This window comes from Lolium rigidum, chromosome 3, assembly GCF_022539505.1.
Source record: "Lolium rigidum isolate FL_2022 chromosome 3, APGP_CSIRO_Lrig_0.1, whole genome shotgun sequence".
NCBI classification, from domain to species: Eukaryota; Viridiplantae; Streptophyta; class Magnoliopsida; order Poales; family Poaceae; genus Lolium; species Lolium rigidum.
The window spans coordinates 275,878,950-275,894,687 of NC_061510.1; the positions used below are offsets into that span (position 1 = coordinate 275,878,950).

The 15,738-nt window shown below is 42.1% G+C and overlaps 2 protein-coding genes across 2 annotated transcripts; one reads left to right on the forward strand and one right to left on the reverse strand.

The window, feature by feature from the left end:
* The first annotated feature begins 7,640 nt into the window (after nt 1-7,640).
* Nucleotides 7,641-11,829, forward strand: LOC124699537 (probable inactive leucine-rich repeat receptor-like protein kinase At3g03770). The gene is made up of 7 exons (XM_047231826.1): nt 7,641-8,979; nt 9,413-9,546; nt 9,763-10,003; nt 10,099-10,310; nt 10,425-10,471; nt 10,703-10,808; nt 11,593-11,829. Exons 1-7 carry the CDS (start codon nt 7,641-7,643, stop codon nt 11,827-11,829), a joined length of 2,316 nt encoding a protein of 771 aa, XP_047087782.1.
* A 1,361-nt stretch (nt 11,830-13,190) lies between these two features.
* LOC124699538 (40S ribosomal protein S5-like) lies at nt 13,191-14,859 on the reverse strand. Its single transcript, XM_047231827.1, has 4 exons — nt 14,750-14,859; nt 14,397-14,668; nt 13,572-13,775; nt 13,191-13,481 (listed from the first exon to the last, which is right to left on the reverse strand). The coding sequence occupies exons 1-4, from the start codon at nt 14,819-14,821 to the stop codon at nt 13,427-13,429; spliced, it is 603 nt and encodes a 200-aa protein (XP_047087783.1). The 5' UTR covers nt 14,822-14,859; the 3' UTR covers nt 13,191-13,426.
* Between the last annotated feature and the right edge of the window lie 879 nt (nt 14,860-15,738).

The following is a 15,738-nucleotide window of genomic DNA, read 5'->3' on the forward strand; positions in this document are numbered from 1 at the left end:
CTCGAAAGGCGGTTCGCACCGTCCCGTAAAGACAAAGGATGCTCATGCTCGCGCCTTTGTATGGATGGATAAAGGAGCGGGAAAAGTCTCTTGGCGCAAAGAAAAACAGCACATCACACACTCATGTGAGCCTAAAATGTTTGGGCTCTCTCTATTTGTATTTATCCCGGGAGTTTGCACTACTACCAATCCAACAACCGAAGAAAAACAAAACTACTCTCCTAATTACTTGAGCTTTTCTTTAAAACACAGTACAAAACAGACGCTCACAAATACACATATATACCCGCTGTTAAGAAAGCACAAACGTATACTCTATCCTTATAAGCACATCCAAAGTACCAAGCGGTAAATCTTGAGGTTGACAAAGTTACCACAGACGGCTTGTTGTTGACAGACACGTTGCATACCACTAAAAAATTAGTGCCGGTTAAATACTAGAATAAATCCAGATAAATGAGGGCACTCATGCCAAATCTAGAACTTAAACTTGGGTGGGATGGTTGGCTCAACTAGCCTAATTACTCTTCGAACATAGCGCCATACTTAAAAGAAGAAGATACGGTACAAGGGAAAAAACAAGTATAAACTATGTCAAAATCTTGATCTATCAATCCAATTAGGGTAGAGACGGATTAGACGAGGAGTACTTTCTCTCTTTCTCGGTCTCCTCTACCTTATCGCCTTGAGAGTCGCCTCACCGCCCCGGCTCCTCCCTCCCTCCTAGCAGACTGTGCTGCTATTCAGAGTCGATGGGAGGAGTGAGGCTAGCCCTTGTGTATAGTAGTAGGTCTACTAGTAATGTTTGTTTGTGTGTGTGTGGAATGGCATTATACAGTCTCCATTTCCCCTTCGCTCGGTGTGGCAGCTTTCGAGCGGCAACCATGGCATGCAGAAATTTCCTCTCAGAGATTTTCCATGGTAGATGGCGAGGTGGGGGTTGGGTGGATCTAAGGAAGTGTGCTTGAAATAAGCTCGATGGAGCGTTTACTCGCAAAAGATCTAGTGTTTCTTCCTCTTCTTCTTGATTGGTGAGGTGCCTGGGGGAATCGAGTGGGAAGAATTCTGGCATATGCTTCAGATGTTGCAACATCGACTGGCGGAGTTTCTCAGCGGTAACAACTCTACGATAACATTATCTACGACCATTGGGACCTCTTCGTGCTTGTCTTAAGCGATTTCTTCCGCCATGGCTGGAGCATCTTGAACCTCGGTCAAGGAGACCACATTGGCGGTGCCCCAAGTGGCAGCGTCCTCGGCAGTGGCGCTAGTGCGTGAACCTAGAGGTTGACTGGTTTTTCTGGTGCATACCACGTACTCGATCGTGTTAATGTTATTTTCCTCATGATCCAGTTTGTAAAAGTGAAGACCTGGTCTAGAATTTTATGTTTCTTTGGGGTCCTTTTTGTAAACTTGCACGTACCGCTCAACTAATGCAGTTTTGTGCCCCTTCTATGCCTTTCCCGTTAAAAAAATCTAACATTCATATATCTGTAGATTCTTTTTTTGTTGTAAACCTATAAATTTTCAATATATAATACAAGTAATTTAGTTTGGGAAAAAAATCAAGAGTTAAATGGCTTTAAATTCATGAGATCTGAAGGTACGGGATGCCTCTGTTGACAACACGTGTGCTCACACACATTTTCACACATGACTTGACTGAAAACTTGGTGAAATGGCATGCATGATGGAACATGGATGGAAACATAGGATGAAACATATCGTAGTGTGTAGTTTGATCTTTGAACTGGCGGGATAATATTTAGTGAAATCTAACAAACATTACTCTTATCGAAAAGATCAGCCAAAAATGATTCATTATGGAAAATAATTTCCACAACGTATTACCCCTAAGCGTCGAGGTCGAGGTTGCGTTGCTCAAGGCCCCAGGTCAAGGCGTCTAGGTGGCATGCTGACCTGGCACTCAAAGCCAAAGTGGACATGCATAACAAAGATTTTTTTTCCTTTTGCAAAATCATAAAACATGGGTGCAGATGGAATTCTAGCTAGCACGCTCCACAATCTGGGAAAAAAATCGATGTTGGCTGTTATGAGCTGGAATAAGTAGACACAAGACAAAGCTAATTAAAATTGTTCTTATTATTTTCGAACGTAGATGAAATGGTAGGGTATACATTCTTACGGTTTTGCTAGAAATCAGGCACCTGATTTTTAATAAGTCAAAGTCAATTTCTTAGCTATTTGATTTGTCTCGTGATGTGTGCTGATATGGGAAATGCAAGTGGGTTGCAACTGGTATTTTTTTAGTTACGCCTTACGCACGAGTTGCGGCTCTTATTTTCTCAGTTCCGCACGGATTGTAAGTAATATTTTTTCAGTTGTATATATGTTGCAACTGATATTTCGTCGGTTGTGTATGGGTTGCAACTGATATTTTTCGCAGTTGCGTATATACTGCAACTTGTATTTTTTTCCGGTTGCGCACGGGTTGCAATCAGTTGCTTACTAGTTATAACTGATATTTTTCTCAGTTATGCATAAGTTGTAACTAATATTTTCTCAGTTACATATGTGACTATATTTTTTCAGTTACGTATGGACTGCAAATAATATATTTCCAGTTACGTATACAAATTGAATAGCTAAAAAATTACCGCCTGATATCTAGAGGCTCCCATATTCTTACTCTTTGTTCCTAATCATTTGCAGATAATTCTAAAACTTGTACTGTATAAAGACCAATGCCTTCGATGCACCAACCACGATCAGGTGCAGAGAGGTGGCATACCTGTTTGTACTTGTACAGCTGAAAGCCTGAGATGCTGTCATAAACATACCGTGTGCACATATGGGAAAACGCAATGCTGCATTTTGAAACAAGAGCCGGGCCTTCTCTGAGACTCTGACACGCATCTACATTCTACAAGCGGAAAAATACAAGTACAAACACTCTTTCTAACGTACAACCAAAGCAGTGGACCCTGAACAACGCAACACTCATCAGATCAACCCGTCTAAAATTTTACAGCGATATTCCAGTCTTATAGCAGATTTCTGTTCAGGACACCCAAAGCTTATGTTTCCGTGAGGACGGCCCGCGGACAGGACAAAGGCTCATGTCCTCCCCGATTTGTTTTTGAGCCAGGTGCAGAGAACGGCGCTTCAATTTAGTGCTAGCCATATTTCTAGCACATTTTTCCCACTTCAGCCATTTTAAACATATTACAGTAATGCAGTTTAGAATTAGATAAACTTATAATTCAATAAATTTAAATAGTTCACAAAAATTAAACAATACAGTTCATAATGAAATACAGTTTTCAATTAAATTAAATGAGACGAGGTGACTAATTGTTTTCTATGAGGGCTCACGTAGGCTCAACCAAATCCTTTCGAAATTGATTGTGAGTTGCCCAATCATGAATCTCATGATGCATATGCATGAACTGTTGAAACATTGCCGCTCCGCGTGTCTCTTGTTATTTCGGAAACCTACCATATTTCCCTTTTTCACGATTGTGGATTGTCTTCACAAATATAAACCACCAAGGATAGATCCCACAACTAGATATTATCTACAGTTGTATGGGTTGCTATTGATCTCATATTTAATATCCAGAGTATTTTCTTCGTTAAGCTTAGAGAATATTTGAGAGCGCCAAGGCATGATGATGTTATTGTGAGAACATGTCATACTGAAAAAATGTCAAATAAAAAAAAATCTTATGATGCAACAACCTCAAGTATGAAGAGAAGCCAATATTATAGGTGGCACGGTTCTTGCAATGGAAGTACGGATCGTACGGCCTCGCTCCTTGCATAATAACGTGAACGGTTAATTTTCTTGAAAGCGCATTTGAAAAACGTACGAAGAGTTCAGTGCTTCGATAGGATGTAATTAGTCATCGTAGAGCCGGGCATGGCTGTCTTGTGAAATACGGTCCAAATTGGACCCACGTCCCTTCACTGATCGCTAATCCTCCTGCCGTTTGGTCATGGACGAGGGTCGCCGCTGCCGTCAAAACACCGAGTTCAATGATGTATGAATGAAATGGTTGTGGAGAAACTCGATTGAGCTACTATCCATTCATGTAAAAAAAAGAAAAATTATAGTAATTAGATCTTTGTCTCTGCTGGCATAAATGAACACCAAAACCGAAGCCAAAGTTCGTATCTCAAACTCAACCGAGCAAATGATCGAACAAGTCGTGGGTGTGGCAGTTCGTCGGCGTGTCCAAGAGTGGTCGCAGGACCAAAGCTCGTTCGGCAAGGGTATATACACACAAACAACATCGGTAAGATCGGTAAGAGAACTAGCCTCCGACAAGCAGCAAGCAAAGCTTATCACTAGTAGAAAAAGGGCCTATAATCCCAGTTGGTAAGGGCTTTAGTCCCGATTTTGGAACAGGGACCAACCATCCGGAACTAAAGGCCCTTCCTTTAGTTCCGGTTGTAAAATAAATCGGGATTAAAGGTCCCACCACGTGGGCTGCTGGCGCGCGTCGAGAAAATGACCTTTAGTCCCGGTTTGTAACACCAACCGGGACTAAAGGTTATTTGTTAACTTTTTTAATCCATTTTGTTATGCCCAATTAATTTTCGCTCCTCCTTTTTTTCTATTTTTTTTTCCAGAATTTCTAGTATTTTAGTTATTTAACTAGTTTAGTCTCTAACTAGACTTAATCTCTAGTCAAATTATTTACCCGTGGTCCAACTTCCCGCTCGGTCACCCATCCTCCCACTACTCCAGTACTAGCACGCTTAACTTCCAAGTTCCTTTCCCATCCCGCTTCCAAGTGCTTCGCGCGCATGTTGTGATACTAGTATCATATCAATCCTATTAACATGTTGGTTGATGTCACACTTATTTATTGTTCGAATTCCAAATAATTATTTTAATAAACAAAACTAATGACGTAATAACATGTTGTGATAATTATATTATAATTTTATTTTTATATAAATATTAATTTTTTAATTTGTATTATAATTGTTCTTTAATATTATTTTTTAATATTTTTTTTGCCAAACTTTGAAAATCTAAAAAATTGGCTTACTTTATGGTTAAGTAATAGTAATCTTTATGCATGATGAAATTATTAATTTAAAAAATTTAAAAATATAAAATCCTGAATTTCTAGCAAAAACTAAAATCTTCCTGCTTTCATATTTTCATTTGGAATTTTGAGAATCCAAAAATTGGCTAACTGGGTAAACCCGGGTAATTAGGATGTAAATTTTTCCCAAGATGATTTTGATATATTATACGTTTTTTTCGATGTCGTATGCAAAAATTAATGCGGTTTTACCATTTTTTAAATCTTTTTTGCAAAAAAAGTGAAAATTCAAATTTGTTAATTTTCCCTAATAGTAGGTTGCATAACATACAAGAATCTGAAAACATTTTTTTTTCAATTTTCTATCATTTTCTTTTCTATTTTACAGTGTTAAAAAGGCGATCCACGGGGGGGGGTGGAGGTGCGTGGGGAGCCAAAAAACCCCAAAAATCCTTTAGTCCCGGTTCGGACCCCAAACGGATCGGGACCAAAGGGTTTCCACGATGAACCGGGACCAGTACCCCTCATTGGACCCGGTTTGGTTCAAAACCGGGACTGTTGCTCCCAGGGGCTTGGGACGAAAGACCTGTTCTCCACTAGTGTGTGGCTTCGAGGAAGGGCGTATGCGGCTGACGGCGAGGAAGGGCGCATGCGGCAGCGTCACGACGATGTCGTCGAGAGCGTCGACGTGGCCGCGATTTCATTTAGGGTTTCTTTGATTCAAAGTATTCGTATAAAAATTGTGTAGGATTTAGATCATATGCGAATTTTTTCTACACTAGTTGTGTGATTCATACGAATATATCCTGTAGGAATAAAATATTAGATCATACCTCCTAAAATATTACTTTAACACAATTAAACACAACTTATCTTACTAAAAAAATTAACTAGCCATCATATCTTAATCTTATATTTTTCCTATTTTTATGATTTTTCTACCCTATAAGCCCGGTCATACTTACTGCAAGCGCAGAAAATCAAGTTGGAGGGGATTCAAGATTATCTTTACTTTCACCCTCTTCCCGCTCCCCGAGACCGAGTCAGAAAGATATTAAAAGCGGTTACCTCTGCTGACGAACAATATTTACTGCTCGAGCCCCAGTGCCCACCGCACCACCTCACCCAAGCTTTGGCTCCGTCCTGCCACCCCCAACCACCGCGCGCCAGTGCCTGCTCCTCCGTGTTGCTCGTGCTTTTACTCCTCCTGCTAAGCTTAATCACCGCGAGGGAGGTCCAGGTCCCATTCGGAGTGAGAAGTAACAATGGTGGATGGGTCGATGCGTTTCAGCTCCATGGTGAGGTAGCGGTAGCTGGAAGCGTTGGCTGTGCCTGTGCTTGCTTGCCCACCGGACACCGGACACCGTCCACGGGCAATTAATCTCGCGCAGTGCAGGCCCGCGCCCGCTGCCTCATCCTGCTTGCCTTGCTTGCTGGGGGAAGGGACGAGCGGGTGATAGATCACATGTGCGCTGGGACATTCTTCTTCTCCCCCCCACACTTGAAGCAGCGACGGCCGCCGCGGCCGTCTCACCTGCGCCAGCGCCGCCTCTCCCTCCCTTAACTCTCGCCTCTACCTCCTGAACTTCGTGGTGAGCACCTGGTGGTGTTTCTTGGGGAACCCTTGGCAGTCACCAGTCAGGTTAGAGATTTGTAGTTCCCCTGCAATGCAAGTCCAAATGCTGTTGATATTCCTCGCAAAATTTTGTTACATTCCCCTTCCCCTCTTCTCTGCAATTTTATCACCGTTGTTTGTTGTGTGCGCGTGGGTGATTTGGAGTAGTGAAGTTTATGCATTTTCCTCATTTTTCCTCTACCTCCAAACTTAAAATTGGACTTGCCTTCGATTTTCAGTTCACTGCAGTTTTCTTGCCTTCGATTTTGCTCCCTATCTTGGCAAGTTTTCTCCATTTTTACTAGCAAGCTCAGATTTGTGTATTACTTAACTTGTTCATTATTTTTCTCCCTCCAGGATTTTTCTTGCAAGAAGAGTTCTCTTGCAAAGTCAGTAGTTTGTTTTTAAAAGAAAATGTTCCTTCAAAATTAACCAAATAGCTTCAGATATTTGCATTTGAAGTACAGTAGAACGTGTTCAGTTTACTGCAGTTGTAGGTCTACCCTTATTGCAAATCAATGCTTTGCCCTGTAGTTGCCCCAGCATGTCATTTTCCTTGTGGGCTCCCACCAGATTTACGAGCCCGCACCTTCACATATTTTTTTATTGCAAACACATGAAAACTGTTCCGCCTGCTTTCTTGTTCAAACTGGGGTAGAATCTGTTCACCAAAATAGTTTTTTATGGTAAGACAGATAATATGGATCAGATTCTCTGACAGGTTTGCTTCCCTTTTTTTAGGGGAAGACACATTTTTGCCAATTGCCTCCTTTATTTCATTTTCCTCACCTTTTCAGTTTCTTTAATTTCTGCAGGACAATGTACTGAGAGCAAGAAAAGCAAAGTTTTTCGACGAATAATTTTGCTGCTGCAACTCTCCATCCTGCCCTCCATCTTCACTCATTATCAAAATCCGGGCTCAAATTCCGAAACTTTTGGTTGGGAAATAGGATAGTGTACAACTACTGTAGAAGGCAGCGAAGTGAGGACAAAACTGAGCCCCAATGGCTTGGCAGCTAAATTTTCTTGTCATGGCCACAACTTGTTTGATGTTATTCCGAGGAAGCGAGCAGTCTTCACAGAGTGAGCTGCTGCAGCAGCTCAGGAAGCAGCTGGAGTACCCCAGGCAGCTGGATGTCTGGAACAATCCAAGTGGTGACCCCTGCAACACTCAGCCCACCTCGGTGGTTACAGTGTTGTGCGAGGGGAATGACATTACCGAGCTCAAGATAGTCGGTGATAGGATCACCAAGCCACCAAAGTTCAGTGGCTATCCTTTTCCCAATGTCAGCCTCTCTGAAGCCTTTGTTATCGACTCGTTTGTTACTACTCTGACAAGGTTGACTACCTTGAGGGTTGTTATCTTGGTGTCCTTGGGCCTATGGGGCCCTCTCCCTGAGAAGATTCACCGTCTGTCTTCGCTGCAGGTGCTTGACCTGAGCTCCAATTTTCTGTATGGATCGATCCCTCCAAAGCTGTCGGCCATGTCGAAGCTTCAGACCCTGACACTGGATGGTAACTACTTCAATGGGACCGTGCCAGACTGGTTTGGTTCGCTCTCGAACCTCACCGTCCTTCGCTTGCAGGGCAACCGTTTAAAGGGCTCAATACCAGCATCAGTTGGTAAAGCTACAATGCTTACAGAGCTAGCTCTTGCCGGCAATAACATCTCAGGCGAGATTCCACTTTTGGTTAGTTTAAATAGACTTGAAATGTTTGATTTGAGGGACAACGAGTTAGATGGAGAGCTTCCAGACATGCCTACATCATTGGTAACAGTCCTGCTTAGCAAGAACTCTTTCAAGGGTGAAATCCCTGAAAAGTTTGGTCAACTGAACAGGCTTCAACACCTTGATCTCTCGTTCAACTTTCTCGAGGGCAATCCTCCTGAAAAACTCTTTGGTCTCCCAAACATCAGCTATCTGAACTTGGCAGCAAACATGCTCAGTGGATCACTTCTTAGTAGCTTAACATGCAGCAGCACCCTGGGATTTGTGGATTTCTCTACTAACCGACTCACAGGTGACCTGCCTGCTTGCCTAAATGCTAATTTGAATAACAGGGTTGTTAAGTTCGACGGGAATTGCTTTAGTGCTGACCCTGAACACCAGCATGAAACTAAATATTGTGAACAGTCTCATAAGGGAAGAAGATCAAGCAAGGATATTGGACTTGTGGTCACCATTGTCGGGATAGTGCTGGTTGTTCTTGTTCTTTCTCTTCTATTAGTGGCATCAAACAGAAGAAACTGTCAGAGAGTTACAGCAGAACAACAGTTACTGCAAAAGCATATGCAAGATAATTCGACTCCAGGAACGTCCTCTGAACTGCTAGTAAATGCAAGTAAGATTGTTCTCGATTAATATTGTATTTATGCATGTGCAACCTCCCTCGTGTCTCGAATCTCCGTCTTACTAGACGTTTACATGTTTGAGTCCATGCTATGCAATTTGGTCAGTTATTTTCATTGTTTATTACAATGCATGTTAAGACTTGCTTCTCTGTTTAGGAAAATTTGTGGAATTAACCTTCTTCTTTAGACAAACAGATGTGGTTCTTTTAGAGTTTAGATGTTTTTTTTAGAGAGAACGTGAATCCAAATATTTTTTGCATGTAACTCACCTACCTTGTTTCTATTCTGTACTGACTCTGCATTATCATATACTTTGTAACTATATGTTAATGTGCTTCCGCTGAATGGCGTAGTGATGATAATTCCATGTTTTGAAAAAATTCTACGTCGTGTTGAATCATCTTCTACCTCTCTTCATTGCAGGGTACATATCTCAAGCTGTGAAGTTTGGAACGCAAATAATGCCCACACATCGTGTATTTTCTTTAGAAGAGCTCAAAGAAGCAACAAAGTGCTTTGAAAGATCAGCGTTTTTAGGCGAGGGATCCATTGGAAAGGTTTGCTGATTTTTTTATAAATTTTTGATTTACAAAATTACATTACATATTAGATTCAAAATATATGTACTGTTCAAAATGTTAACAACATAATTTCTATGGTTTTGTAGTGATGCAAATTAGACAATTCCCTAGCATTCAAGTTCATACAGTCATACTATTTCAGTATTTTTTATGGTCAGCTTGGTTGATACACATCTTTTTCTTATTCTTCAGCTATACAAGGGAAAACTTGAAAATGGAACCGTGATTGCAATAAGATGTTTGGCATTGCACCAGCGATACTCAATAAGAAACCTAAAGCTTCGTTTGGATCTACTTGCGAAGCTTCGCCACCCAAATTTGGTTTGCCTCTTGGGGCACTGCATTGATAGCGCAGTTGATGAATCAAGTGTAAAAAGGGTTTTTCTTGTTTATGAATATGTACCTAGTGGAACTCTGTCTTCTTATCTTTCCGGTAAGGAACTACACCTAAATATGGTAATTAAGGTTATATGAATTGATAACAATTCAATTATTTAATATGTTATTTGTGCATGACTTTCTTGGCAGGGTCCAGTCCTGAGAAAACACTGAAATGGTGCGATAGACTGCATGTGCTGATCGGCATTGCAAGGGCTGTTCATTTCTTACATACAGGAATAATTCCTGGTTCTTTGTATAATCGGTTGAAAACTTCTAGTATTTTGCTTGATGAACACCATATGGCAAAACTGAGTGACTACGGTTTGTCCATAATAACAGAGGAGATATACAAACATGAGGTTGGCTTGCCATTTTAATGAAATATCATCCCATGTTACCCTATCTGTTAATACAGCTTTCTTTGAGGATAAACCATGCTTGTTGTTTATGCCAATATTTGTTTTGGTTTACAGACAATAGGAGAAGGGAAGAGATACGTGCAAAATAATGCTGAAGAACTGTAAGTCCCTGAAGAATAACATGTTGCAGAATATAATTTTTCTACATAGTTGTACATAATAACTAAACAAGGAGTTCCGCAGTTCAGATATAATTGCATGTAATCCTATAGTGACCTACCAGTGCACCAACTTTCTAAAATAGATCAGGGAATATGGTTATAGAGTTGAATCATTCTATAAACTGATGATCAGATATGTCGAAATTGTAATATCTGTCTATGATTTTGTAGGGAAAGTTTGCAGGATGATGTATGTTCTTTTGGTTGTATATTACTTGAAGTACTTATGGGCCCAAAACTACATAGAAAAGGAGATCCTTTTATTTTAAGTGAACTGGTACGTTTCCCCCTCTTGCTTTGTAGTAGCACAACTACTTGCCTTTGGAATATGATTTAAATGCCGCTTAGTCGCTTAGATGGATCCCTCCCACCAATTCATGTTTTATCTGTCTTTACAACACTTATTATGTGTATTTTCCTGCTGTCTGACTTAATGATTTTCTCTGTTCATGCTTTTGTTAGTATCCTGCACTGTTATATGCTTCATCTGATAAACTTAAGAAAACAAAATTCCCTATGGTCTATCACTGTTAGCATGCACATTTGTTTTTTACTAACATGGCTATAGCACAACTACTTGCCTACCCAAATATGGATTGCTGGGGTGGCTTACATTGCTTAGAGTAGAGATATTGGGAACTGAAAGTATAACATACACAGTACTAAAATTAGTACACAGCTGATATTCTTTTTCTTTTTGGCCATAAAATGAGTTTCTAGCAAATAAAACATGTATTATGAAATTCAGGAGATGCAGTCGCACCATTGAAAGTTTGCCATGTGTAATTCAGCTGTGGACTATTTAATACATGGATTATGGTCAAATGAGCTTTTGATCATTCCTACAAGGTTTAACATGCATTTACAAAAGGTGAACTATTTAATGCACAAACCTTCTCAGCGGTGCTGCTTACAGAGAAACTAATAGGGTTTAGTATCCGGGCTAGTTTGTCATGATCAGCATTTCGGCTAGTAGGGCTCAGACATGTCTGAATGATTTGTGCTAACATCTAATGCCAAAGAGAAGTAATGAACTGAGAAATATTTGCATGTATATGCAGGTTTTGTCTATATCAAGCCAGGAAGAGCGCGAGCGTGTTCTGGATCCTGTTGTGCTTGGCACCTCCTCACAGGATTCGTTGTCGATGGTGGTCTCCATTACGATCAAATGCTTATCCGTCGAATCTTCGACTAGACCTTCCATCGAAGAGGTTCTCTGGAACCTGCAATACGCCGCACAAGTTCAGGCGACAGCGGACGGTGATCAGCGATCAGAAGTTTCGTCACAGGCTTGTTAGCACAAACTGAGCATGGCAGCATGGAGACCGCGATTTAAGGAACGGAGCAAAGATAGCGATTAGTGAGGGACATATGCTCGAGTTAGGATGGCTGTGACACTTAGACCGGCAAATGGCCAAACAAACTGTTTGGAGCAATCCTGCATTCACTCTGCAGAATTTGTATATAAATACAGATTAAGATGGCATGTCAAGTGTCCACATAAGGTGTGGTCACTTGGTTTTGTACTGTAAAACTTTTCTGGCTTGTTTTGTGCATCAAGTGTTGGTGCTTGTATACCGTGTTAGTTTCATCTTGAGAAGGAGCAATTCTTGTACGACTTGGTAGTTTGGAGTGCAACTTGGCTTTTGTCCGGTAAAACTTTTCTCGCTCATGTAGTGTCGGTGCTTGTATACTGTGTTATTTTCATCTTGAGAAGCAATTCATGTACGTCTTGTAGTTTGGGGTGCAGCTTTGCCTTAATCTATTAATTAAGAAGAGTGTTTTGATAAGATCTTTTAACTAAGAAGAGTGGTTTGATAAGATTGTCCGAACGTAAATGAAATACAAGGAATTACTCTCCCACAATCGGATTTCCTTCTTAATTTTTATTTAGAATAACAAGGTGAGGGCATGGTTTCCTTCTAATTTTTTATGTAGAATAACAAGGTGAGGGCATGCTTGTTGTAAAAAACCTTTGCATTGCGCTCACTCTGAATTTCCCAAGTGGCGAGCAAAGTGAACGAGGCTAAAGCCTTGCAGTTTGGGATGGCTCCACTCGTCGTCATCCTCCACCAAAGCTCGATTGACATGCCCGTCCATTGCGTTGGTTGCAACTCGGCATTGCTCAACCAATCTTTTATGCCTTGTCAAAGACGGATGGAGAAACGGCAATCAACAAAGAGATGGTGAACTCACTTCGTGGTTTGTTTGAAAAGATGGCAAATACCAGAATTTGGTCAACCGCAATTTCGCAATCAGTCCGCTGTCCAAACTCTATTTTGAAGCCAAGCAAACAACCTTGCCTTGCAAGTAGGCCAAACTTTCCATACCGTACTGTAAAACTTTAGTCCGTTTGTTTCGCGCATTGGTGTTTGTATACTGTTTTAGGTTCATCTTGAGAAGGAGCAATTCTTGTACGACGAGTGCAATGCTGTTCTAGCTTTACCTCTTGAATTCGATAACTCGGCAGTTGGATATATGGGAGAAACCGATCAGGTACTAGTACTAAAATTCCAGCAAGAAACGAAGATACACATCAATTTGGGTCTTCCTTACTGAGAGGCACTGAGTGGTATTTCGGTAGTTTCATTCATGTGACCATTTACCAAAACCTCAGCATTTCAGCAACACCATATCAAAAGAATCACAGAGCATCTGCTAACGTTCATGATAGGTTGCATCATGAAATGCACCTACAAAGATTAAATATGTAGGAACAGGATTACATGAATCAGTCTCACAAGACAAGCACCAGACACAAGTCTGCCATTTTACATTCCACTAAATGTTCACGCGATAAAACGCTAAAACAAAACTAGATATCATCAGGTAAACAAGAACAGAGTTCAAAATCTCTCCAGCCAACGCAACGGGACCCTCAGATGCACATCCATCTTAACGGTTCGCCTTGGCAACACGCTCAATCTCATCCTTCTTCTTGATGGCGTAGCTGCAACAACCAAGTTATTAGCATCCATCAGTACACATTTTCATTCAGCCAAGGCAGGCAAGACGGGACAAGCAAGAGATTATGATATACCTGTTGGATGAGCCCTTGGCGGCATTGATCAACTCATCAGCGAGGCACTCAGCAATAGTTTTGATATTCCTGAAAGCGCTCTCCCTGGCACCAGTGGTGAGCAGGTAGATGGCCTGGTTCACCCTCCTGAGGGGGGAGATATCCACAGCCTGCCTCCTCACAACACCAGCAGAACCAATACGGGTGGCATCCTCACGTGGGCCACTGCAATCAGGGTAATAAGAGTCATGTCATTCAGAGTTCAAAGTGGACAAACAAACATATGCATTGGGTAATGATTACAAAGAAAAACAATCTTCAGCGCCAAGGGTTCAATCAAATCAGGAACTAGTGCATCCATAGTAGATGCACAAACTCAAAGCCTCAAATAGAAGCTAACCAGCTAAGTATGTATAAAGTGAGCGCAAAACAAGTTCAGAAAACTGTTAAGTCTATGACCACATTATAGCTCTTAGCAGACTAAGATCAATAAATGTTAGTAATCAGATATAATTTCCAAAGATGATCATCACTGCAATCTTCAAAGAATGTAGTAGGCTGGCAGCACCATACTAGATATCAGAATTGGCCAAAATGGCGTGTAGCTACCATTCCAACCACACCCATGAAGCAATGTTTTCAATAACAAAACTGTGAATTAACCTGATGGTGCTCCACTACTAAACAATACAATAAGCAACCATGGCAAGGCAGCAAGTAGCGCAATAAGCTTTCACTGCAACACAATAACGTGAAGATCTAATACTATTGGGTGCCCGCAGACTAACATCACCTAGTAAGAATGCAAAGGGAAAAAAGAAAGGCACGGCGAACAGGGGATAGTACCTGTTGATGATGGCGTCGACGATGATCTGGATGGGGTTGGAGTCGGTGAGGAGGTGGATGATCTCCATGGTGTGCTTGATGATGCGCACGGCCATGATCTTCTTGCCGTTGTTGCGTCCGTGCATCATGAGCGAGTTGGTGAGGCGCTCGATGATGGGGCACTGCGCCTTGCGGAATCGCTTGGCCGAGTATCGCCCCGCCGAGTGCGGCAGGAACGTGTAGTGCTTCGTCGCCGTCACCGCCAGGTAGTCGTTCAGCGAGATGTCGTTCACCTGCGCGCCGTCGGCCATGGTCAGTTACGCACCATCCAGATCTAGACCTGCTGCGAGCTCCACGGGTGTAGCGGATGTTACCTGGACGTCCTCGAAGGTCCAGCGGTTGAAGAGCTTCACGTCGCCGCCGGTGGCAGGCTCCACGACCGCCATCGTCGCCGGCGAAGGGTTTGGGAGTGTAGAGGTGGGAGGTGGAGGCGGCGGGCGGGGCGGAGAGGCCGATCCTTATATTGCTGCGAGGGGCTAGGGTTTCTGATCTGACGGCCAGGGGAGACCCGCCAGACGGACGGTCAGGATTCGACCTGATCCATTCGCTTGGCTCCACCCCAAACCTAATTCCACGGTTTCCACCTCAGTCCGTAAATAGAGTATTTCCGTAACTTCAGAATTTCCATTTGTATACCCCTCAAGAAAAAAAGAATGCCCACTTGTATAATATGGACAATGCTGAACGTACCCAGGTAAAATCCCTAGCTCACCCACTCACTAAAATCTAAAATGTCGTTTATCCAATCATTGAAGCGTACCTTCCACCTATGTAGCAATTTTTTTATTGTTGTAATTTTTTTTCCGCGGTGGAAAAATTGTAAAAAACTAGTGGCAACATTTTGAAAAGAACTATGTAGCAAAAAGATCTGAGTGCAGCAAATCCCTATTTGTCGCAGTAAATCCCCATCCATCACAGCTAAACTCCGAGATAAAAAAGTCAACACACCTAGAATCAAGGCAGCATCTCACCCGTGTGTACGCAGTTTTGCAACATTTGGAAAAACACTCATGGACCATCAAAAAAATCAAGGAAGCTAACCTTTTGTTCGATCACTAACTTTGTCGAATCAAACTCGCCAGTGACGAATCTGGCTCGGCGGGTGAGTCTAAACTCATCCCCGTAGGTTGAGCACAAGATGTTGGGATGGAGGGTGGAGGTCGAGCACGGACGGGATGAGGCTAGGCTGTGTGTGTGTGTGTGTGGGTGGAGGCTGGAGGTTGACACCAAGGATGGAGGACGGAGACTCAGGATGTTGGGATGGAGGGCGGAGGTCGAGCACGGACGGGACGAGGCCGTGGCT

Coding starts and splice junctions, on each gene's coding strand:
- LOC124699538 (XM_047231827.1), bottom strand. CDS start 14,821: ATGGCGGTCGTGGAGCCTGCCACCGGCGGCGACGTGAAGCTCTTCAAC. Junction 13,776..14,396: donor GTCGACGCCATCATCAACAG/GTACTATCCCCT, acceptor CCCTGATTGCAG/TGGCCCACGTGAGGATGCCA. Junction 13,482..13,571: donor GCCAAGGGCTCATCCAACAG/GTATATCATAAT, acceptor TGGTTGTTGCAG/CTACGCCATCAAGAAGAAGG.
- LOC124699537 (XM_047231826.1), top strand. CDS start 7,641: ATGGCTTGGCAGCTAAATTTTCTTGTCATGGCCACAACTTGTTTGATG. Junction 9,547..9,762: donor GCGAGGGATCCATTGGAAAG/GTTTGCTGATTT, acceptor CTTATTCTTCAG/CTATACAAGGGAAAACTTGA. Junction 10,809..11,592: donor CTTTTATTTTAAGTGAACTG/GTACGTTTCCCC, acceptor ATGTATATGCAG/GTTTTGTCTATATCAAGCCA.